The 24,356-nt window shown below is 46.5% G+C and overlaps 1 protein-coding gene and 1 pseudogene across 1 annotated transcript; both read right to left on the minus strand.

Moving 5' to 3' along the window:
• Nucleotides 1-1,311: 1,311 nt before the first annotated feature.
• On the minus strand, nt 1,312-15,299 carry LOC118653605 (melanoma-associated antigen B4-like). Its single transcript, XM_036304240.1, has 2 exons — nt 14,337-15,299; nt 1,312-2,403 (listed from the first exon to the last, which is right to left on the minus strand). The coding sequence occupies exons 1-2, from the start codon at nt 15,297-15,299 to the stop codon at nt 1,312-1,314; spliced, it is 2,055 nt and encodes a 684-aa protein (XP_036160133.1).
• Nucleotides 8,681-9,948, minus strand: LOC118653262 (annotated as a pseudogene).
• Nucleotides 15,300-24,356: the final 9,057 nt, after the last annotated feature.

Genomic DNA, 24,356 nt, shown 5'->3' on the forward strand with positions numbered 1-24,356 from the left:
CCTAAGGAAACTAAGTAAAATTTCCACATTAGAGTGCCTGTCATTTAATTCAGGTGAGCAGTTGCCTTCCCCGGCTGTACATACAGCAAGCTTCTAGAACTGATGTCAAGGTACAGGTCCTTCCATCCCTCTCAGGTGCCCTTCCATCCACACCAGCTCTGTTTACATTCATTACACCCTGGACAAAAGTTAGCTCTCACTTAGAGTTTGCCAAGCTCCCTCAAGATAAGCCAAGTGAAATACCCTTTTAAGGGAGCAGGTTCTGGCTTTTCCAACTGAGGGTAAAGTGTCTCAGCACAGTGACTTCTTGGCATCTCACCTCAAGGGAGTGTCATCTCTATTTCTCAGCAACTGCCTGGAGATGATGAGCATAGAACACCTAGTTTTCACATTGTGTACACCTGCCCTGTGACAAGAACAAAGGCTACATTCCTATCCTGACTAAGGGGGAGATTTCTCTCTGGTTTACCCACAGTGCCAAAGTAACCTGTAGCAGCAGTTGTCATATATAGACTGAATGCGGGCGTCCCCCTTCTGCAACTCCCCAATTAACATGCTGCAGCCCTAACCCCCAGTGTGATGATGTTTGGAGTTGGAGATTTGGGGAGGTACTTAGATTTAGTTGATGTCATGAGGATGGGGTGGCCAGGATGCCATTAGTGTTCAAAGAAGCACAAGAGAGAAAAAAACCATCTCTCTACCTGGCCAGGGCACTGGGAGGAGACCATCTGCAAGCAAATAAGAGAGCTCTCACTGGAAACCGAATCCACTGGCACGTTGATTGCGGATTTCCCAGGCTCCAGAACTGTGAAAATAAAACTTATATCCCACTAAGGACTTACAGTTGCCTAAATTTCCAAACTGCCTTGCTCAGGAACTTTCTGCCTAACTGCTCTCATAAAGAACACCCTCTTCCTCACCCATTCTTTTTACTTTACCTCTAGGTCCACGGGGTGCTTCAACACCTTCCTCATATGAGTGCAACTTGCAGGTGATAAAATTACATGAGAAGAGGCTGCATTTCCTTTAGCATCCCCAGTCTTAACACTGAGACTCTCCAACAGCAGACTCAGTGTGTGGTGGATAAAAGAGCCAGCAAATACAAGATATAATTTATAAAGATTTAATTTCTCCTACTTAGTGAATAAACTAAAAACATAAAAGTATAACTCAGTTAATTTTACAAATATGGAAATTAAAAGGAACAAGGAAAACTAAGAATAAGCATGCTTTTTGTTTTCTATTCCATTATCCCAATAACTAGACTCAGGATCCTTTTACACTTTCAAGAATATTATTCCTATTGAGATGTTATATATTCTGGTCTGTAGATTTCTCTACAGGTAGAAAGGTTGTGCTGGCCATGGCCCTGGAAAGTGCAGTGACTTGGGCAGTAGTGGCAGCCCTGGCTGCATCTCTGGCTTGGGCTCTCTCTTTCTCATCTTGCAAAGCCTCCTGATAACAGTTTGGGAAGGCACTGGGGTGGGTACCATTGACCTTTGCCCAAAACTCCAGCACTTTCAACTTGCTGGTTTCAAGGTGTGCTTTTGGACCCCACAGGAACTCAAAACATGGAGGATCACTGTGGGGCACCTGGCGGCACTCCAGGTACTTCAGCCTCACAAAATCAGTGATGAGCTTCCTGGGCTCCCCAAAGATGAAGTGCTTCTTCCGAGGGTACACATGCATTACACGCAGATCTTTCCAGATCTCTTCCTCAGAGACAGAGTTGCCATTCATGAAGATCATACCCAGGATATGCATCAGGAGACCAGTCTTGGGGAACCCCCTGCCAGGACGCACCCTCCCATTATTGGGGAGTTTTAATTTGCTGACAAGGACGTAGGAGTGTCTGGTTGAGTCCGCTTCATTCATGTCTAATGCAAAGAAGGTTTCAAGTTGCTCAGAAACTTTCTTGAGAATCTCAGCAAATCGGTCTTGGTAATCTTCCCCGACAATATGCATCATATCAGCCTTCAAAATGGGCTTTTTCAATTTAAACCTGTTCAGAATGAACTGCTCCAAAGACACAGTCCTGGTTTGGAACTCATCCATGTCTGAGACCTCAGTGAAGAGTGGGATCTCAGAGGAGACAGCCTCATCCTCCTCTTGGCTGCTGAAAGCTTCATCAGACCCAGGGCAAGAAACAGCTACAGAAGTAGTGGTGGTGGTTTGCGCTCTTTGAGGGCCATGGGAAGTGTTACATGACCCAGACATAGGCAGACCCTGGCTAATACCTTCATGCTGAGTAGAGAAAGAGGGAGTGGACTCCTCTTCTGCTTCTGCAGTGGCCTGAGCATTGCCATGACTCTGAGGCTCACTTCGGGCATGATGGCGTTTCTTGTTTTTGTGACGCCGAGGCATGATGTCACTATGGTCAGCGATAGCAGGCAGGAGTCTGGACTAGGATGAAGGAGAATGAGATGATGTTAGTGTCTTCAGCGGCAAGATGGATAGTAGCTTGGCTTTAACACCTGGCTCTGCTGGGGTGTTACTCACTCTAAGGCTGCCTCTGCAAGTTTCCTTGAAGGCAGTGCTCTAAGCAACCCACAGGGCTTCCGTTCTGGTCAATCTGTTCCTTGAGTAAGGTGGTGAGGCAGTTGCAGGTAATCTTAGAGTACATCCTGGTTATCCTGCCTAGGGGGCACACGGGTGACAGCAGAGGGGTTGCCAGTGGGAAACCTGTGCCTGTAGGGTGTCACATACTTCTGAGTCCACTATCAAAATTATGGGAAATATTGGCAGGTCCTGGCCTCCCTCTATTCTGCTGCTGTGAAATTGACACCTCAAACCAAAGCTAGCAGCTCTCTGAAACACAAAGGAAACAGTGAAAAGTTCCTTAGATCCTATGCCTGTCGGGGGACACCCAAGTGACAGTTATGTGGAACCCTGCAGGGTATTTACCTGGTCTCCAGGTAGTGCCTGGTATACATACCTCCCTTCTGATGACTGGTGGCTGCACCCTCACACTAAAGACTTTTTTTCTCTTATATTGTATGGAAATAAGTGAGAGTGGGTCTCAGCTTAGCAGGCCTACCCTCAGCCTTCAGGTGCTGAATGTAAAGATGGGGCTCAGGATTCTATCTTATTCAATGGTGGGTGGGCCCTTCAATCTTTCACTTGAGGTTTGGTGCAGTGTCCTGGGACTCTCTCCTGCCAGCATTTCAGGACACTGCCCTTCCATGAGGATGAGCGTCACCCCACCTGCCCAGTTCTCCAAGGCTGACAATCGGGGTTCTCCTACTGCGGTCCTGGGTGTTCCCTCAGATATCATGGCCCAGGGAACTGGCCCCTGAACCCCCGGGAAGACCTGGATATCCTCCTCCTGGCTAGGGTAAGCCCCGCTCATAAATGAAAGCTGCCAACCCCTGGGCGGGCGGCCCCATTCCCGCACCCCGAGCCCAGCGGGCAGGACTCCCAAGGAGCAAAGGAGAGTCAGCCATCATTTCCGGAATTCGTTGACATCCTAGTCCAGCAGAGGGGCGGGGCCTCCCGGGGCGCACAGAGGCCTGGCCCTGCCCCGCTGGAGGCTTCCTAATGGGGGCCCTTCCCTCAGGCCAAGGCCTAGCCCTGTGACCTGCTCCCCAGGCGGCCTCGCTGAGGTGTGGGCCGGCCCTGGGGCCCTCCGACTTCTGAGCCTGGTCTCCAACGGGGCGCGGTGCCCTCCCTCAGAACAAGCCCTCCCCTCCCCGCCCCCGTCCTGCTCCCAGAGGCGGCCTGACAGCCTCGCTCTCTGGGCCTCCTCCCAGGGTGAGGGCAGTAGCAAGGCCCTGGCCGCCTCGCTGAGGGGTGGGCCGGCCCCAGGGCCCCTCCGACTTCCCACCCTGACTTCCTTCAGGACTCGGGTACCCTTCCCTCAGGCCAAGGCCCTTAGTGTCCTGACCCGCCGAGTGGGACAGGAAGGCTCACCCCACCTGCCTGCCATGCTGGGCTCCTCAGGGAGCCTTGAGCAGGCCCTGGGCGGGCTTCCTCCCAAGTCCCCTCACCTGGCTCTGCTGGGGTGTTACTCACTCTCGCTGCTGAACAGGCCGCCCCCGCAACCCGGGGCCCACACCCTCCGGAGACCCTTGGCGGGAATCTCCCTCCGCCCTGCGTGGTGCCCAGGGTCTCCCAGGCCTGAGAGCAGGGGCGGGGCAGGGCGGGGGGAGGGGCGGGGCCCGCTGAGGGGGCTCTCACTCCTCATTCCCCTCCTCACCTTGACTGGGGCCACAGCCTGGGCCTTCTCACTCTACTCCTCCTGAGGGGAAGACTCCCTTCCAAGGCTCCCTGGAGGGAGCTGGCCGCTGCCCCGCAGTTAAAGGGACAGGGCCTCTCCAGGCTGACTGCCGGCGGGACCTCGGGCGCCCCCTGTGTCCTGGGGTGGTCGCACCACCCTCTCACAAGGATTGTCACCTGCACTCCTCTCAGGACTGGAACACTGCCCTGGCCCAGCCCTGAGGCAAGGCCCTCTCCTCCCAGGGTGTCCCCCCTGGTCAGCCCACAGGGAGACCTAAGAGCTGATGAGGGAAAGGTCTGCAGGACTCGCTCTGTGACTGGGTCCTTCATCCGAGTCCTCATCGGGGCTCCGGTCTCTTGAAGGAAAGGCTTCCTGGGGAATGCCACATCCCTGAAAACTCTTTTTTTCCCTTTCATTAAAACGTTTTTTATTATATAGATAAATTAAATATATAAATTACAAGACAGGAGTATGAATTAAATTTCAAAGGATATTTTCTCTCAATTTATGCATTAATCATTGAGGCAAACAAGCTATTTTTTGGAATAGAATATACTGGGCTTTTGTGTGCTTATTTAATTTTATTGGGGTGACATTTCGACAGAGGACTGGATAAGGAAGAGTGGTAGATATACACAACAGAATACTACTCAGCCATTAAAAAGATGAGACACAGTGGAATACTATGCTGCTATAAAAAAAAGAAGGAACTCTTACCATTTGGGACAGCATGGATGGACCTTAAAAACATTATGTTAAGCGAAATAACCAGTCGGAGAAAGATAAATGTCACATGATCTCACTCATATGTGGGATATAATGATGAACATAATTTGATGAACAAGAATAGATCCAGAGACAAATGGCAGGGGACGGGTGGTTAGAGAGCAACCAAAGGACTTGTGTGCCTGCATATTAGCATAACCAGTGGATACAGACACTGGGGCGGTGGGGGCATGTCCAGGGTGGGAATGGCTGGGGGGATGGGGTCAATTGGGGAAAAAGGAGACACATGTAAAACTTCAAACTTTAGACAATAAAATAAATAAATAAATAAAAGATTTTAAAAAGGATGAAATAGCATCATCTGCAACAACATGGATGGACCTTGAAAACATTATGCTAAGTAATTAAGTCAGACAGAAAAAGCTAGGAACCATATGATTTAACTCATATGTGGGATTTAAAACTTAAACTTATGAATGCAAATAGCAGTGTTGTGGTTGCCAGATGGAAGGGAGCCATAATATGAGATGACAGGAGATTTAACTGTGGGTGGTGAGCACATGGTGCTGTATACAGATCTTGTAACATAGAAACCCACACATGAAACCAAATGTTCATGTTGATCAATGTCACCCCAATAAAATTTAATTTAAAAAATGCAAACTCTTGACTAACCTCCTTACTGCAAGGTCTCACAGAAAACAGGTCTGTGTCCCAGGTGTGATGTGAGATGGGGAGACTGAGGTACAGGCAGAGGACCCAGGGTAGATGGCAGGTTCCAGACAAAAACAAAGACACACAACCCAGGATCTTCTATTGCTTCTCTCTAGGACCCAGACTTGGCTGTTTTTGAACTCCTGTTCCTAAAGCTTTCCTTACTGTAAGAGATAGGCTGAGCCAGGTAATTTTGTAACATCCCATCTTACATTATCATATTATCACTGGATATTATGTCCTGCCTTTCATGATTCACATTTCTCAATGGTCTGTTATGCTTAGTGCTCTGGCTATGCATTCCAGTCCACCATATGGAGCACAAAACTTTTTATTTACTTTCCTGAGATATAGTTTGAAGCAGTGAGAAGAAAAATAAATGCAGATATACAAGGTCTGCATCAGAGTGGGAGAGTTTGGACATTGTGTGCCGGCTGTGAGTTTGACATGCTTGCTCTAGATGAATTCAGACCAGGGGTCTAGTCTAGTTATGTCACTTACATTCTTGTGACTATCAGAATATGGCAAGTTCACCATCGCCAACTGAGTGTGATAAACCCTATAATTTGAGACTGTGGAAATGTAGGTTTTGTATGTGAAGTATCTGTCAAGATGACTGGCAAACACTGGCTTTTTAATGAAAGCCAGTTGATGTTTACCTACACAGTATCATTAGGCTTTAAGAAAAATCCAGTATATGTCAGAGAAAATATGATACTCTCAGACAGAACAACACCAAATCAGCTAAAATTTCGATTTGCAATTTAAAATTTAATAGTTTTTCTCCATTAGAGCATTTCTTATTTAATATTGGTTTGCTGCCCCCCCCCCCCCCCGGCCCATAACCCTGATGCAACTTATAGTTTCAAGAATTTCATCAAGGACTACCTCATTAAATCCTTTCCAGCTGTCCTTCAATCCAAACCACCTACATTTTATGTTCTTTATTTCCTTCCAAAACCTAGCCCTCCCTTAGAACTCGCCTAAGTCCACTAAAGGTATTCTAGTTAAAATGCTCTTTAAAAAAATTATATATATATCAAAGAGGAAGGGAGAGGGAGAGAGAGATAGAAACATCAGTGATGAGAGAGAATCATTGATTGGTTGCCTCCTGCACACCCACTACTGGGGATAGAGCCTGCAACCCAGGCATGTACCCTTGTACCCTTGAACAGAATCAAACCTGGGACCCTTCAGTCCACAGGCTGATGCTTTCTCTACTGAGCCCAACCAGCTATGGCAAAATGCTCTTTTAATACAGTGGGATCTGACTCTACAACTACGAGGCAAAAAGTGTCAACATGATGGCTTCTGTTCACCTTCACCATTATTTGTCAGAAATTCCCTGGAGAGCATGTACATAGAACACCTATTTGTGTACTCTATTTTCCTTCATTAAGATAATACCAAAGACACATTTGATTCCTGCCTGTAGGGGGCTGCATTGGGTCCCCCCAATTCATGTTGAGTTCATAACCCACAGTACCAAAGAATGTGGCTCTAGTTGGAGATAATGTATTTAAAGTGATGGATAAGTTAAAATGAGGCCATTAAAATAGGCCATGATGCAAATTTAGTGGGGTCCTAATAAGAGTTTAGGTCACCCAAGGAGACAGCAGGCATGCACTCACACAAGGGACAGCCAGGAGAAGAGGGTAGCCATCTGCAACTAAGGAGAGAGGGCTCAGAGCAAACCAAACCTGCCAGCTCCTTACATTAGAATTCCAGCCTCCAGAACTGTGAGAAAATCAATTTCCATTGATTAAGCCATCCAGTCTGGGTATGTTAGGTCAGCCTGAGATAACGAATACACTGATGCAGACCAAGATTGTTTTTCTGGATTATCTGCCCTACCAAATTAATTCCTAAGAGCATGTTCAATAGTCCCTATTATACCCCCTGGGATGAGGATGGGATTTCTGCACTATCGTGATGGGGTGTCCAAAACCACAACACTGGGCCCTGTAGAGATAAGCTATACATCAATTATCAATGATGCAAGCTCACAAGGTGGGGGAGAGGGACACCACCAACTGCACAGTGGCAATCGGGTGGGTTCCATGAAGGAACAGTGAAAGAGCAAGTTCTGGGGGAGACAGGCTGTGGGGTATCAAGAGGATGAGGTGACCTCTACTTCCCCTGCAGCATGTAATCAGATGGTTTGCAAAGTCCACAGGATGGTAAAGAAGAGAAATCCACTACTTAGGAATAAATAAGATGGAGGTTTTGTCCCTTCAAAAAGACGGATTTGGGGTAGGGACTTTATCTGCAAGTGAAGAGTATGGAGGGGAACTTGCAGTTAGACAATGTGAGGCCATGCTGGTTTCATGGCAGGTCAATGTAGCACATATTATTGGGCCTTCATATTAGACCATACACCACAGTGCAGTTAGCCATGCAAATACTTTCTCTCTCAACTCAGACAACTCACCTGAGTGTCTGGCTTCTGCTCACCAGTCCCAAAGACTTATCTTCTCCACCATGTAGCCTAACTGAGAACGACATCTCAGAGGCTGACTTGCAGTATCCCCAAATTTAAACTGCCATGATTCAGAAAATTTACACTGACTGCTTTCACCTGGAACACTTCCCAAAACACCCACCCCTTTAAATTTCCTATAAAGCATAGAAAGTATTTCAACATCCTCCTTATGTGAGTGAAGCTCCTTCTAGGAAAGTTTTATGAAGAGAGGCTTGGTCTTTATCTTACCGTCCCCAGTACTAACACAGGGCCTTCCAAAAGGCACATGCTCAATTACTTTTGGGGAATAGAGGATTACTGGTGGAAGAGAACTAATTTGCTAAGATTTATTCTATACTACATGCTTTAATAAGCTAAGCATATGGAAGTATAAAACAATTAATTTTACAAAAGAAAAAAATGGAAAAGAGGAAGGAAAATCAGAGTTGGTGATAATTTTTTTCTATTTTATTTTTCCAACAAATTTTCTGTGGGATTCTACCCCATGTCCATCCAAGATTCTATCATGATGTCATATATTTTTTCATGACAAAAATTATTCCTCATATTTTACTAGTTGTGGAGAAAATAGTGGAGCGGGCCATGGAACATTTCCTGCCTGTGGTACCAGTGCCAACCCTGGTTGCCCATCTGTCTTGTGCTCTTTCTACCTCTTCTCTCAAAGCTTTTTCGTATTGTGATGGGAAGGCACCTGTTATGCTATTGTTGAACTTGGCCCAAAATTCCAGGATTTCCATCTTGGTTGTTTCTGTGTAAGCTTTGGGGCCCTAGAGGAACTCGTAGCATGGAGGATCAGTGTTGGGCACCTGGCAGTACTCCAGGTACTCTAGCTCCACTAGATCTTTGGTGATAAGCTTCCTAGGTTCCCCATAAATGTAGTGTTTCCTCCCAGAGAACACTTACATGGCATTCAGGAAGTCCCAGGTCTCTTCCTCACTGGCACAGTTGCCATTCATGAAGACCACACCCAGGACATTCATCAGGAGACCAGTCTTGGGTAACCCCCTGCCAGGACGCACCCTCCCCTTATTGGGGAGTTTCAGTTTGCTGACAAGTGCACAAGGAGGTTTGTTGAGTCCATTTCCTTCATGTCGACCAGAAAGAGATCCTCAATGCTGTCAGAGGCTTTCTTGAGGATCCCTGCAAGTTATTGGCGTTACTTTTGGTCAACAATGGTTACATTGTCTCCCAACAGAATGGCCTGCTTCACTCTATACTTGTACAAGATAAAGTTCTTCAAGATAGTCACCTCCATAATTAGAGAGTCACAGCATGTGTTCTCTAGAAATAGGACCTCAGAGGAACATGAATGTATTTCATATTGGCTGTCCTCAGATATTGTGTGAAATGCATCTGAAGAGTAATAGAGGTTTTTGGAGCTCTCCAAGATGCCTGGGAAGTACCAGTTAGAACAGTAGCTGATGAGTTCTGGGGATTATGTTCCAAACCAGAAGTTGAGAATGTGGGGGGGCATTTTTTTCTATTGTGGCAGCTGCCTCCAATATCCTGAGGCTCTGGGCTTACTCTTGGGAATCTTGTTGATTCTGACTGTTGCAGTGCTTACTCTCGTGCCTCTAGGCATGATGACTATGGTCAGAGAAAATGGTCAGGATGGTACTTGAAAGACAGGTAATGAGAGTTCCTGGAGGATGAAGGTCAAGAATGTATGTGCAGCTTTGGCATAGGAGTAACACCTTGATTGTAAGGAAGTCTGCATTTGCACCTCCCCTCAAGGGCACCACTCTAAAAACCTTCATCTTGTGCTTTGGGAAAACTTTATGCTGCATCCTGCCAGTCTTACCTGAGGCATACTGAGGTGACTGTAGGGGCAGGCAGTCTTTGAGTTTGAGGAGTCTTTCACATTGAAGAACATCATTCAACTGGTGGCATGCCATGGGACCAAAAAGAACGCAGTGAATTGAGCCCTCAACTCATCAACCCAGTGCAGGTATTCCCAGTGTTAAATGTGGTTTCCTGTCCTGGTCCCTTTGAGGTCCTCAGTCATCACTAAAAGTCCTCATTTGGCTTCATATCTGGCCTTGTGTCCCCACCCCTTTAGTTGAATAGTGGTTACATCTTCAAACTAAGTTCTTTATCCACAAAATGATTCTGGTAGTCATTCATGCAGGAGGGTGGACATTCATTTGTGATTAATATAAACTACCTAGCACAACATTAGGTGAATTTGGTGCTTTTAATGCATGGCAGTTATTAGTAAGACTAGTGGCCCAATGCACGAAATTCGTGACCATTAAAAGGGAATTAATTAGAGGAAATATTTTAATATTGCTATTTGCCCTTTCTCTATAATAGAAATGTCAGAGATGAAAGAAAATTAGTAAAATGTATATGAAAAACTTCCTCCTGTCAGAGTCTGGGGCGCACCGCAGGACCCAGAGTCAGGTCCCTGCCCAGCCACAAGTGCCTCCAAATCATGCGAGACCCAGACCCCACCGGCCCCACCCCCATTGAGCAAGAACCAGACCGGGCCAGCCCCAACCCTGTCAAGCCCAACCTGGTGGGGGGCGCAGCCTCAGGTCCCCCCTCAAGCCCCGCCAAGTGGGGTTGCAGCCTCAGGGCCCCTGCAAGCCCCACCAGGCTGGTGGCTCAGCCTCAGGTCCCCCGGCACACTGTCAGGTCCTCCAGCCTGGTGCTGTGGTGGGGATGTGGCCTCAGTTCCCCTGGCCTGGGCACAAGTGCAGTCTCAGGTCCCCCTGCCCAATACCAGGATGGGGGGCACAGCCTGAAGTCCTCCGTCAAACCCTGCCAAGTGGGTGGCATGGCCTGAGGACCTCTATCAAGGTCTGATGGGCGGGAGGTGCTGCCTGAGTTCCCCCATCAAGCAGCATAGAGTGGGGGGCTAGGACTGAGGTCCCTTGTCAAGCCCTTTAGGTCATAGGGTGCCGTCTGAGGTCCCCATCCAGCCCCAGGGTGGGGGGTATGGCCTGAGGTCCTCAGTCAAGCCTGGCTGGGCGGTCGGCATGGCCTGATGTCTCCCAGCTGGGGCCAGGGTGTGGGGTGGGCAAGGCCTGAAGTCCTCTGGCCTGGTGCTGGGGTGAGGGGTGCACTTTGAGGTCCCCCATCAAGGCCCACCAGCCTAGGGGAACAGCCTGAGGTCCCCTGGTCAAGTGCTGGTGTGTGTGGGGGGGCAGCCTGAGGTCCACCGGCCTGGCCTGGGGTGGGAGGCACACTCTGAGGTTCCCCATTAAGCCCCGCCAGACAGGTGGCGAGGCCTCAGGTCCCATGCCTTGCCCCGGCACCAAGCAGCCTCAGGTTCCTGCTGATCGCTGGTTAAGGCTCATTACAGGAACCATGCCTCTGCTGTGTGTGCAGCCATCTTGTGACAAGCTTGACAGCATGATGGTTAATTTGCATATTACCTCTTTATTATATAGGACTAGAGGCCCGGTGCACAAAAATTTGTGCACTTCGGGGGGAGGGGAAGTCCCTCAGCCCAGCCTGTGCCCTCTCGCAGTCTGGGACCCCTCAGGGGATGACCACCTGCTGGCTTAGGCCCGCTCCCCAGGGGATTGGGCCTAAGATGGTGATCAGACATCCCTCTGGCAGCCTGGCAGCCCTTGGGGGATGTCCACTTGCCAGCGGGGAGCAGGCCTAAACTGCAGTCGGACATCCTTAGTGCTGCTGAGGAGGCGGGAGAGGCTCCCACCACCACCGCTGTATTGGCAGCCATCAGCCTGGCTTGTGGCTGAGCAGAGCTCCTCCCATGTGAGAGCGCCCTGACCACCAGACGGCAGCTCCTGCATTGAGCGTCTGCCCCTGGTGGTCAGTGTGTGTCATAGTGACCAGTCATTCCCAGTCCTTCTGCTGTTAGGGTCAGTTTGCATATTACCCTTTTACTATATAGAATAGAGGCCTGGTGCACGGGTGGGGGCCGGCTGGTTTGCCCTAAAGGGTGTCCCAGATCATTGTGGGGGTCCCCACTGGGGTGCCTGGCCAACCTGGATGAGGGGATGGTGGATGTTTGCAGCTGGTCGCACCCCCTTCAGGGTGGGGGTCCCCGCTGGGGTGTCTGGCCGGTCTGGGTGAGGGAATGATGGCTGTTTGCAGCTGGTCACACCCCCTTCAGGGTGGGGGTCCCCACTGGGGTGCCTGGCCAGTCTGGGTGAGGGGCTGAGGGCCATTTACAGGCTGGGGGGTGACTGAAGCTCCCAACATCCCCTTTTTTTCTCTCTCTCTTTTTTTTTATTCTGGGATTTATTTACCTTCTATGGCTGTCACTGGAACTGAGAGCCGGCTTTAGCTCTGAGGCTCAGCACCAGCTCTGAGGCCTCGGCTGCTGAAAGCAGGTATTGGGTTTGTTTGGGTTCTATAATCGAAACACTGTTGCAACTCCAGCTCTGAGGCCCTGCTGTCTGAAAGCAGGTTTCTGGGATTGTTTAGCTTCTATAATTGCAACATTGTTTCTTAGAGTGCAGCTCAGAGGCCGGCAGTGGCAGGCGGGGAACCTTGGCTTCCTCCTTCACTGGAGCAAGCAAGCCTCCTGTTCGCTTCAGCTGCCTGGCTGCCGGCCGCCATCTTGGTTGGCAGTTAATTTGCATATCGCCCTGATTAGCCAATGGGAAGGGTAGTGAAGTTATGGTTAATGACCATGTTTGTCTATTATTAGATAGGATGATTTTGACACCAGATAATAACCACCTTTCCTCATAGAATTAAATTTCCATGTTCTATTACTGAACATGCAACTTAATATAAGATAGAAAACCATATCAGCCAAAATGTTTCTGAGCAAGTAGAAATAAATAGAAATTCCTGAATAGAGCATTTGTTATACAATAAGAGTGTAGGTTGTCTTCTCTAACAAGATGCACTCACAATTTATTAGTCTGAAGGAACAACAACTTCTCTCCCAGGTGCCTTTTCATCCAAGCCACCCTTAAGTTTTTTCATTTCACCACCACCACAAATAGAGCCCGCCCTTACATTTTGCCAAGTTACACACAAATGTTCTAATTAAAGTGCCATTTTCATGGAATGAGATCTGGCTCTTCTAGTCATGAAAAGAAAGACTTTCCAGTGGCTCCTTGGTACCTCACTTAAAGGGAGTACTACTTTTATTTCTCAGAAACATTCTGAATATTTTGTCCCCAAAACACCTAGTTCATACTGTGGAGCAAGCAGACTGGACCCCTTCTAGTCTGGCCCCATGTGGATATTTCTCTCAGGTTTTCCCACATACAAAATAACCCTTAAGATCTGTTTTCCATTCCAGGCTTAACCACTCAACTCTAAGACCTATCACCTATAGGTATGGTCCATACCCCCCACTTCCTCAGCTTCATCCAGTGCATCAAGCAACCCGACTGAAATTTCCTGTCCCTGACACACTGAGGGACTAGAGATTTCCAAGGCCCAACACTGCCTTGCTCACATGATGGGCAATAAATTGCTTTCTTCCACACCTCTTCTGTTACTCGTCATTTACCTATTTCTTACATTGTATGACACCATTTTCCTTATATGTTCAATGCTGATGCTAGACTCTAAATTTTATGGGCAGTGGCTATTAGGCTTCCTTTTCTTACCATTTCTAGTGCTATTAGATATTTCCAAAGAGCATATGGTCTATTAATGCTGGAGGGGAAAAGAAAAGAGATGAGCAAGAATTCAAATTTATTCAAATTTATTTTCTTAAAAACTTTAAAGGAGATAAGCAAATCCAGGTATATGCTACTTAATTTTATAAGAAAAGAGCAAGGAGAATGAAGCAAACAAAGAATTAATCAGCCTTTACTTTTGTTTCTCCATTTTGTTACCCCAAATATTTTAAATGCCCAGGAAAAATCCTATTATTGTGCCTTGAACTGTAGGAAAAAGAACATATTGAAGGATTTTCAATCGGCTTGTAATAAACAACCTTAATATTAAACATCAACTTTAATAAATGTGGCATCCGTGACATTAATAAACATAGATTCTGAAGCAAATAAACCTTTTCATAGAAGGAACAACTTTTGAAAATACATAAAACCCTAAAAATTAGTCATCTACAAAAGAAAAAGAAACTCAAGAACATAAACGTTTTGTTCCCTCCAGAGCCCACTACTCTACTCTTCATAAGGTTGAACTGCTCTCCTCAAACTCAAGGTGAAAAGGCTGCCTCAGATCTCACTAGTTGTGGGAGCAGGTGCAGCACTTGGACTTGGAACAAAGCCTGTGCTTGGAAAAAGAGCCAACCATGGCTGCGGCTCTCAACCATGCTTTATCTTCCTCATCTCTCAAGGCCTCCTCATACAGGTTTGGGAAGGCAGTGGGGAGCTTATTGTAGATCCTGGCCAGCACGTCCAGCACTTTCATCTTGCCGATATCAGCATGGGCTCTTGGGCCCCACAGGAACAGGTTGCGTGAAGGATTACTGTCGGGAACCTGGCGGCACTCGATGTAATGTTGCTCAACCAGATCCTTGGTGATGAATTCCCTGGGCTCTCCGAAGATGAGATGCTTCTTCCCAGGGAGGACCCCGTATACTTTGAGGTACTTCCAGATCTCCTCTTCAGTGGCGAGGTTGCCATTCATGAAGATCACACCCAGGAGCACCATCAGGAACCCGGTCTTGGGCACGACCTCATCACTGCTCAGGTCTCCCTCAACCCGGAGGCCCTGCTTGTTGAAAAAGGCATAGGTGTGGTTGCTGGGGTTGACGTCCTTGAAGTCAAGGCCAAAGACCAGATCCATGCGCTCAAAGACTCTCCTGAGGATCTCAGGGAACTGCTCCTTGTACTTCCTTTTGACAATCCTCAGCAATGCGTTCTGAATGATGGGCTCCTTCTTACTCAGCTTCTCCAACACGAACTGCACCACCTTGCTAACCACCCTGCTTAGTGGATCTCTGCGAGCCCGCAGAGCAGAAGGTACTGCCTGGGAGGCACGGGCACATTCCTGACCTTGGCGCTTGGCACTGGCATCAGATAATGGGCATAAGACACCTGCCTCAAGAGAGCTAGTGGCTGTGGCTCCCTGGGGCTCCTGGGATGGGTCAGGTGCAGGGGAGCTCGGGGGAGAATCATCATTGGGAGGAGAGGAGACGGGCACTTCAGTCTCCTCTGCTGTGGCCTCAGCACCCTTGAGACTCTGAGTGTTGTCACCCAGGCCCTGTTGGCGTTTCTCTCGTCGGTGCTTGCTCTTCTTTCCCCGAGGCATGACAACACTGGTCAGGGGCAGCGTGCACTTGTGTGGCAGGAGAGGATGTGATGCTGGCACCTGGAGGAGGAGAGTGAGATGGTGTGTGCTCCCTCAGTAGGGACATTGCACCTGGGATTTAAAACAGGCCATGTCTGCAGGGTCTGAGGGCAGTGCTCCAGGGGTCCACATCCCTGACTCTCCCTGAGCCTTCCACTCACCTGGACATCCTCCCTCTGCCAGCCCCTCCCACCACAGCCCATCCCCCTGACTCTCCCTGAGTCTTCTCATCACCTGGACATCTTCCCTCTGCCAGCCCCTCCCACCACGGCCCCCAAGCCCTCACACTCCCTGAGCCTTCCAATCACCTGCACATCCTCCCTCTGCCAGCCCCTCCCACCTAGCCCTCCCCTTACTGTCCCTGAGTCTTCCCATCACCTGGACATCCACCCTCTCCCAGCCCCCCCCCACCACCACCATGTCCCGACCCCCTGACTGTCCCTGAGTCTTCCCAGGACCTGAACATCCTCCCTCTGCCAGCCCCTCCCACCACGGCCCCTCCCCCTGACTCTCCTTGAGTCTTCCCATCACCTGGACATCCTCCCTCTGCCAGCCCCTCCCACCACGGCCCCTCCCCCTGACTCTCCTTGAGTCTTCCCATCACCTGGACATCCTCCCTCTGCCAGCCCCTCCCACCAGGGCCCCCACCCTCTGACTCCCCCTGAGTCTTCCCAGGGCCTGCACATCCTCCCTCTGCCAGCCCCTCCCACCAAGGCCCGCACCCCCTGACTGTCCCTGAGTCTTCCCAGGGCCTGCACATCCTCCCTCTGCCAGCCCCTCCCACCAAGGCCCGCACCCCCTGACTGTCCCTGAGTCTTCCCAGGGCCTGCACATCCTCCCTCTGCCAGCCCCTCCCACCAGGACCCCCACCCCATACTCTCCCTGAGTCTTCCCATCACCTACACATCCTCCCTCTGCCAGCCCCTTCCACCAAGGCCCGCACCCCCTGACTGTCCCTGAGTCTTCCCAGGGCCTGCACATCCTCCCCCTGCTGACCTGCTGACGGCCCCCGTCCAAGGCCTCTCTGGGGCCTCCAGGGCCGAGAGCAGGGGCGGAGGGCAGGCTCGGGGGCCCCTCTTTTCGGAGAAAAGGGCCTGGGGTTGCTGGGGAAGTGCCCCCCGGTGCGCACTCCGACCTCCTCGCACCTTGACTGGGACAGGACCTGGGCTGCTCCCTCAGCTCGGCCTGGGCAGCAGCCGTTAGACGGGCCTCGTCCCCCAGAGCTTGGGCTTCGCAGCAGTGAGGCCGGCACTTCCGGTCACGTGGGTTGACACCGGAAGTGGCAGTGTTCTGCAGACCCACGTGGGCCTTGTGGGCCGGGGCAGGTGTGAGGCCTGCCCCCTCTGCCCTGCTTCATTACCTGTCCATGGAGCCAGGCTCTCAGTGCCCTCCTGACCCAGTAGGAAGGCTCAGGGCCCTGCGCTCAGCAGCCATGCCTTGGACTCCCAAGGCTGACATGGGTGGGTGCTCCCCTCAGTCCTCTCTTGATGCCTCCTCTTGACTCCGTGTCAGTGCGAGGATCCCTCCTCTGCTCACCTGGGGCCAGCCCCTCACATCCATGACCTCGGCTCCCTGGGACTCCTGATCTGTGTGCAGGTGCCTCTCCTCCAGCCACTCCTGCCTGAGGCCTCCCAGACAAGGCTGCAGGGGTGCGAATCCAGTGGGTTCCTGGGCCCTGGGGTACACAGCCTTCTCCCTTCCTGAACTGAAAGCCCTGCTTTCCTGTCCAAGTTCCTCCAGCACCCAGTGGGAACTGGGGTGCTCCTTAGCCTGACAGCTCAGCCTGGGACCTCTGCCTGACATCACTGTCATTGTCCAAATTTCCTAAAACGAATGACGTGCCATTGCTGTGCTCCTTGCTATTCTACTTTAATCTGTGCTGATGGTCTATTAAGATGACCGTTCTTATCCACTAACAACATTTCAGGTGGTTATAGCATAGCCTCTGGACTCATAATGCCATGACCATCCCAAACGTTGATCCTCAGAGTACCCCACGGTGCTGGCATGTGGGCTCTGGGGTGCTGCCCCAAGGTCCTTCTGTGAAGCAGTAGAAAGGCTTCCTCCAAGGGTATCCTGGAAGAATCAAGGGTTGAACCTTAAAACCTTCCTCCAGTCGATCCTCTCAATCTGCCTTTATTGCTCCCTACAGACCAGTCTCAACCTCAAGCCTGTCTCCCCACCTGCATGCACACAAGTTCTAGTTCAACACTGAGCTGGGGTTCCCAGCAGTTTGTCATATTTGTTGTTGCTTTCCTCCTATCATCAATATCATTTCTGTTATTTCTTCTTTAATTTTTTCCTGGGATGATATGGGGTATGGGAAACAGCAGCCTGAGCTTGGTTGTCACCTTTGCAGTTATAGGTTAGGAATTAAGTATGTAAATATATTCAGGAGAATTAACATATTCACAATATTCTCTTTCCCTTCAGTAAATGTAGTATTCTACTCTGAGATGCCTTTTTCATAAGCATTATCAATAAGTTTTTACAGTTGCTTTAAAAAAAGACTTGTACATTTCTGCTTTTTTTTCTGTTAGATATGTTTCATATTTTACTGTTGTGAATGGTATATTTTGCATTACATGTTATTTATTAGTGATTTAGTTTGACCATAGCCCTGATTCTGCGATAGTGACGTTTCATACATCAATTTTCTGAAGTTCCTTACAATGTGCATTTTTTGCACCAATTTCTCTGTATTTTTTTAATTATTAGATCATAGTTTTACCATTATTATCTCTTTCTATGCACTATTCTTACCTCTTATTTACTTTTGTGTTTGTACTCTTTTGTAATAGCTATGTACTATCTATGTATTTTTTTTATTGAGTTCTAAACTGTATTAAATACCAAATATCTATGTCCTCCTCTGCACTCTATTGGCTATGCTCATAATGATTCTCATTGTAGAGCTTGCACAATGGAAGTTTGGTCATAATGCTTGCTAAAGGATATCGTGAACTGGTGTGAATTTTTGCCAATGACTTTTTCTTTGCTCCTACACATTGTCACATGTTTTTTACCTATTTTTTGGCAAATGGAGTGATTTGTAGTTCACAGTATTTTCTAATGTTTATTAACTGCCACATAGGAAATACTATGAATTTATGTATGATATTTGTGTCTATTTCATGTTGGCTTCAGTGTTGTTTTATTGAGGGATCCTCATCTGGTCTTTGTATGAAGAGTGGTAGCCTGATACAATGGTTGAATAACTCCCATTCTTTTGTATGGTTTAGAAGAGTTTATATGAGATGGTAATTCATTTTTCCTTTGCCATTTGGTGTTAACAAATACCTAAACCTGGCCGGTCTTGCAGTATTTTTATGTAGCCTTGGGTTAGATTGTAGTTTCTGTTTTTGACATTTTGATTGGAGATTTCTATTTTTCTGTGGACCTATGTAACCATTTATTTTCTGCCTAAACTGCTCCATTTGAATCTTCATATAAAAGGCATGACATTTAAATAAAATCCTCTGATTGTACAACTTCTCATACATATACAATAGTACAGAGAATAGAATAATTCACCCAGTTACCTGACATACATCTACAACGATCTTCCACTTTTATAGGAAGAATCTTGCTCCTATTAAGGTTAGATATTTGTTTGGTTATTGGCAAGCACACTCTAGAGGTAACAATATGCACTTCCCTTTGGGGATATGTGATGTCTGTTTTCTCCTTTGTGGTGATGTGGATGATCATCTTTATCCATAAACTCATTAGAGACTGTTAGTTCTATCTACACTAAGAAAAGAGAAACATGCAAGTTGGTCATCACTCCTCTACACCCACCAGCCAATCAGGATGAGTATGCAAATTTACCCACCAAGGATGGTGACACCATAACTGCCAGGCGGTGCTTGGGGCTGCTGGGGGCTGGATGGGAGACACAAATACACAGGGAGGCCAGCACCCAGCAGCCCCAAGCCCCGCCACCTCAGTTCTTGGGCTGCTGGAGGCTGGATCAGAGACACAAACCCGCAGGAGGGCCCTGCAACCAGCATCACCAAGCCCTGCCACCTCAGTGCTGGGGCTGCTGAAGGTCAGCTCAGAGACACAAACATGCAGGAAGGCCGGCACCCAGCAGCCCCAAGGCCAACCACCATGGTGCTGGGGCTGCTGGGGGCTGGATCAGAGACACAAACACATAGGGAGGCTGGCAACTAGCAGCTCCAAGGCCCGCCGCTGCAGTTCTGGGGCTGCTGAGGGCCGGATCAGAGACACAAACCTGCAGGGGAGCCAGGCACCCAGCAGCCCCAAGGCCAACCATCACAGTGCTGGGGCTGCTGGGGGCTGGATGGGAGACACAAACTCACAGGGGCTGTGGCAGAGGTGGTTAGAGGTGATCAGGCAGGCAGGGGAGAACAGTTAGGAGGATCAGGCCAGTAGTGGAGAGCAGTTAGGGGGGATCAGGACAGCAGGGGAAAGCAGTTAGGGGGATCAGGCCAGCAGGCAGGTGAGCGGTTAGGAACCAGAGGTCCTGAGGGGTCCCAGATTGGAGAGGGTGCAGGCCAAGCTGAGGGGGACCCCATTCCTGTGCATGAATTTTGTGCACCGGGCCTCTAGTAATTATAAAATTCCATTGAGTTTATTACCTGAAATTGTCCTTTGGGTGTAATTTTGTCCTTGTGCACCTTTCATTATCTTCAGATACTGGTAGCACTACTTTAAAGTGTTCTCTTATAAGTGCTCATTAACTTTCACATCCTAATTTTTTCAAAATTTATTTATCTAGAACAACTTATTTCTGCTTATTCCATGTGTGTTTGTAATAGTTATGAATTTGTACATAAATCCTTCAAAGTACTAGATTTCACTAGTTTTTGGTTCTGCTGTCTTCTAATTCATTGTTTTACATTTATCTTTATTTTCTCCTACCTTCTACTTCTTAGTGTTCAATATGCTATTCTTTCTCTAGCTTCTTGAATGGTTTCAATGTTTTAAAAATTTTTCTAACAAATCTACTTAATGCAATACTATCCCTATAAGGACCACCTGGGCTGTTTCCAGGAACAGTGCCACAGAGCTATATGTGTAGTGCTCGCATTTTTACAAGTTGAATAAATATCTCTCTCTTAATGTTCTTATAAGTTTTGAGTTTTGTGTGTGTTTGTGCATACAAACACTAGGACAGCAACAGTTATGTTTTTGAAGTTTCAGGTTTCAGGTCCTTGGGGTGTTTTGTCTTGGTTTATTTTACTTATTAATGACTGATGAAATTTGAACAAATTTTACTGCTAGTACCAGAGTTGACTTTTCATAAATAAAACCAAGTTGTCACGTGAAAAATTTAATTATAATAATTGGCCAAATAAAGAATTCAGATTATCCAGGGAAACAGAAACTAATCTAAATATGTAACAGTGAGAGTAGTTTTTTTTTCCATAGACATTATTTTATTTTTTATCCATTTTGCATTTATGGTGAACTTGGGCAGAAATATAGTGAGTTTCCACATACACTCTCAACCCCTTAAACACAGATTTTCTCCTATGGTAAACATCTTCTCTTGGCATTAGTGTAGTACATGTGTTACAATGAAACAGGTACCACTGATACATTATTTTTAACTGAAATACTCAGCCTCCAGTAGGGTTTACTCTTTGTGTGGCATGTTCTGTGGGATTTGACAAATGTATATTGACATGTATCCCTCATATAGACTAGTTTCACTGCATAAAACTTCTTGTCCTTTACATGTTCCTCCCTTCCTCTAACCCTTGGAACTCCTGATCTTTTACAATGAATCCATAGTTTACCTTTAAAGGCTGTCAAGGTGTTGAAATGATATAGTATGTAGCATTTTCAGATGGGCTACTTTCACTTAGTAATATGCATGTAGGGGTCTTCTATATCTTTTCATGGCTCATTAGCTCATTTCTTTTTATTTATTATTGAACCATATCCCATTCTACACAGGTGCCACAGTTTATTGATCCATTCCTCTGCTGAAGGACATGTTGGTTGTTTTCTAGTTTGGGCACTTATAAATAAAGCTGCTAAAGCCTTTGTGTGCAAGCTTTTGCATGGACATAACTTTTTATCTCTGTTGCATAAACACAAAAGAGTGCATTGTATGGTAAGAATATGTTTACTTTTGTTAGATTCCACTAAACTGTCTTTCCATGTGACTATGCCATTCTGCAATCCCACTAGCAGTGAGAGAGAGAGTGCTTCAAGCTCAGCATCTTCTCTAGCATTTGGCCTTTTCAGTGTTTTCAATGTTAGCTATTTTGTAGAGGTGCACTAACGTATTTCTGTTTTAATTTGCAATTTCCTAATGTTATATTATGTTAAGCATCCTTTCATATGCTTATATGTAGAACATTGGTATCATTTCTTCTGAAGGATTTGATCAAATTCATTAGTGAGCCCAACTGAAAATGTTGTTTTCATTTTGAGAGGATTTATTGATTACTGATTCAATTTGTTTAATAGAAGTAGGTTTATTCAGATATCTATTTTCCTTGTGTAAGCTTTGGTCAATTCTGTGTTTCAAAAATTGGTCCATTTCATGTAGTTTATCAAATTGTGGGCATAGGGGTGTTCCTAAGATTTCTTTAGTATCATTTTAATGCCCATGGAATCATTAGCTATGGCTTCTGCTTATTTTTGATATTAGTAATTTCTGTCTTCGCTCTCTTAGTTAACCTGGCTAGTGGTTCTATCAATTTTATTATCAACTAGAGGCCTGGTGCACGAAAATGTGCATGGGTGGGGTCTGGCCAGCTGGTGCCAATCAGGCCTATCCTGCTGGCTGGCCAGGTGGAGGGTCTGCAGCAATTTTCCAGTTGGCCCTGCCCCCTGATCGAAGTCCTGGTTGAACTCCCAGTGGAATTCCCAGTTGAGGGGACAACTTGCATATTAACCTTTTATTATATAGGATTGATATTATCAAAAAATTGGCTTTTGCTTTTACTGATTTTTTCTGTTCATATTTTCATTGGTATTGGTTTCTGCTCTAATATTTACTATTTTGCTTCTTCCATTTACTTAGGAATTAATTTGGTGTTTTTTCTCTAGTTCTATGGTTACTGTTCTGATCATTAGATTAGAACTTTCTTCCTTTCTAGTATACACATTCAATGCTATAACTGTCCCTTCAAATATTGCTTTTGCTCCACCAAAAAACTTTTGATAAGTGTGTTTGTTTTTCTTTAGATTCTGAATAATTTTTTAAATTTCCCTTCTGAGTTCTTCTTTCAACCATGTGTTATTTAGATGTGTTTTGCTTAGTCTCCATTTATTTTGGGATTTTTTGGGTATATTTTAGTTATTGATTTCTAATTTGATTCCATTGTCATCTTAGAGAATACTTTGTGTGATTTCTGTTATTTAAATTTAATGATGTGTGTTTTATGGTACAGAATGTTGTCCATCTTGATGTATATTCATGTGAGCTTGAAAAAGTGTTTTCTGCTGTTGTGTTTCCTAAAAATGTCATTTAAATCCAGTTATCCTGTTGATTCTATTCAAGTCACTTTTATCCCTACTGGTTTTCTGAGTACTGCATCTGTGAATTACTAAGAGACTTCCAGTGAAGTATACAACTGTAATAGTGGATTTGTGCCATCGGTGGTTTCCTCAGTTATTTTGACACTGTGTTTTTGGTTGCACACACATTAAGGAGTGTTACATCTTCTTGGATAATTTTCTCCTTTATGATTACATAATACCCCACTTTAAGAGTGATAATTTTACTGGATCTGAATTTGATTTTGTGTGTGAAATAAATATGACTATTCCAGCTTTCTGTTCATTTGCATTAGAATGGTATACATATTTCAATCTCTTTAATCTACCTGTATCTTTACATTTAGGGTGGGTTTCTCAAAGGGACTATATAATATGGTCTTCTTTTTATATCCCCTCTCACACGTTCTCTCATTTAATGCGTACACTTAGATTACTGAATTTTAAAGTAATAATTGCTATACTTGGATTATCATCAACCATACGTGTTACTGTTTTTTTATTTCTTGCCCTTATTATTTGTGTGTGTGTGTGTGTGTGGGGGGGTGTCTATTTTTGCCTCCCACTCTTTTACTACCTTCTCTGGTTTTAATCGAGCAGTTTACAGGATTCCATCTTCTACCCACTTTACCATATCAAATATAGTAATTTCTTTTTTTTACTTTTTATTTTATTTTATTTTATTTTTAAATATATATTTTATTGATTTTTTACAGAGAGGAAGGGAGAGAGATAGAGAGTTAGAAACATCGATGAGAGAGAAACATCGATCAGCTGCCTCCTGCACATCTCCTACTGGGGATGTGCCCGCAACCCAGGTACATGCCCTTGACCGGAATCGAACCTGGGACCTTTCAGTCTGCAGGCTGATGCTCTATCCACCGAGCCAAACCGGTTTCAGCATCTTTTTTTACTTTTTAAAGTGAATTCCCTAGAGTTTGCAGTACATATTTATGTGGGAGCTGAAACATAATAAGACACTACATACCACTTACTACGTTCCTCTTGGTGAGCTAATTATCAAATTAACACAGACATACTAACTGGAGAAAATCAAATGTTGAATATATTCACATCGGAATTCACATAAGCATAGATATTCCAAGGACAGCAAGGCAAGATTGCCATGTCAATTTCATAGAGATCCTCAAGGCTCTCAGATGCATTCTTGAGGATCTCCATAGATTTTTGGCGTTACTTTTGGTCAACAATGTTTAGCATGTCTTCCTGCATAATGGGCTGCTTCGTGTACACTTGTACAAGAAAAACTTCTGAAAGATAGTCACCTCCATAGTTAGAGGGTCCCAGCATGAGTTCTCAGGAGGTGGGACCTCAGAGGAACATGAATGTTCCTCATGTCTGTACTCAGATCTCGTGTGAAAAGCTCCTCAAGAGGTCATAGAAGTATTTAGAGCTGTTCAATACACGTGGGAAGTACTAGTTGGGTCAGTAGCTGATTATCTCAGGAGATTAGCCTCCAACCAGAAGATGAGAAGGAGAGGTGGTCTTCTTTTGTGGAAGCGGCCTCCAATATTC

The sequence above is a fragment of the Myotis myotis genome, unplaced genomic scaffold (assembly GCF_014108235.1).
Source record: "Myotis myotis isolate mMyoMyo1 unplaced genomic scaffold, mMyoMyo1.p scaffold_m19_p_4, whole genome shotgun sequence".
In the NCBI taxonomy this organism is placed as follows: domain Eukaryota; kingdom Metazoa; phylum Chordata; class Mammalia; order Chiroptera; family Vespertilionidae; genus Myotis; species Myotis myotis.

Bases quoted from the DNA above. Each gene is read 5' to 3' on its own strand.
- LOC118653605 (XM_036304240.1), bottom strand. From the start codon at position 15,299: ATGCCTCGGGGAAAGAAGAGCAAGCACCGACGAGAGAAACGCCAACAG. The intron at 2,404-14,336 runs GTTGGCTCTTTT...CCTTCATCCTAG, and splicing joins GGTTGAGAGCCGCAGCCATG to TCCAGACTCCTGCCTGCTAT.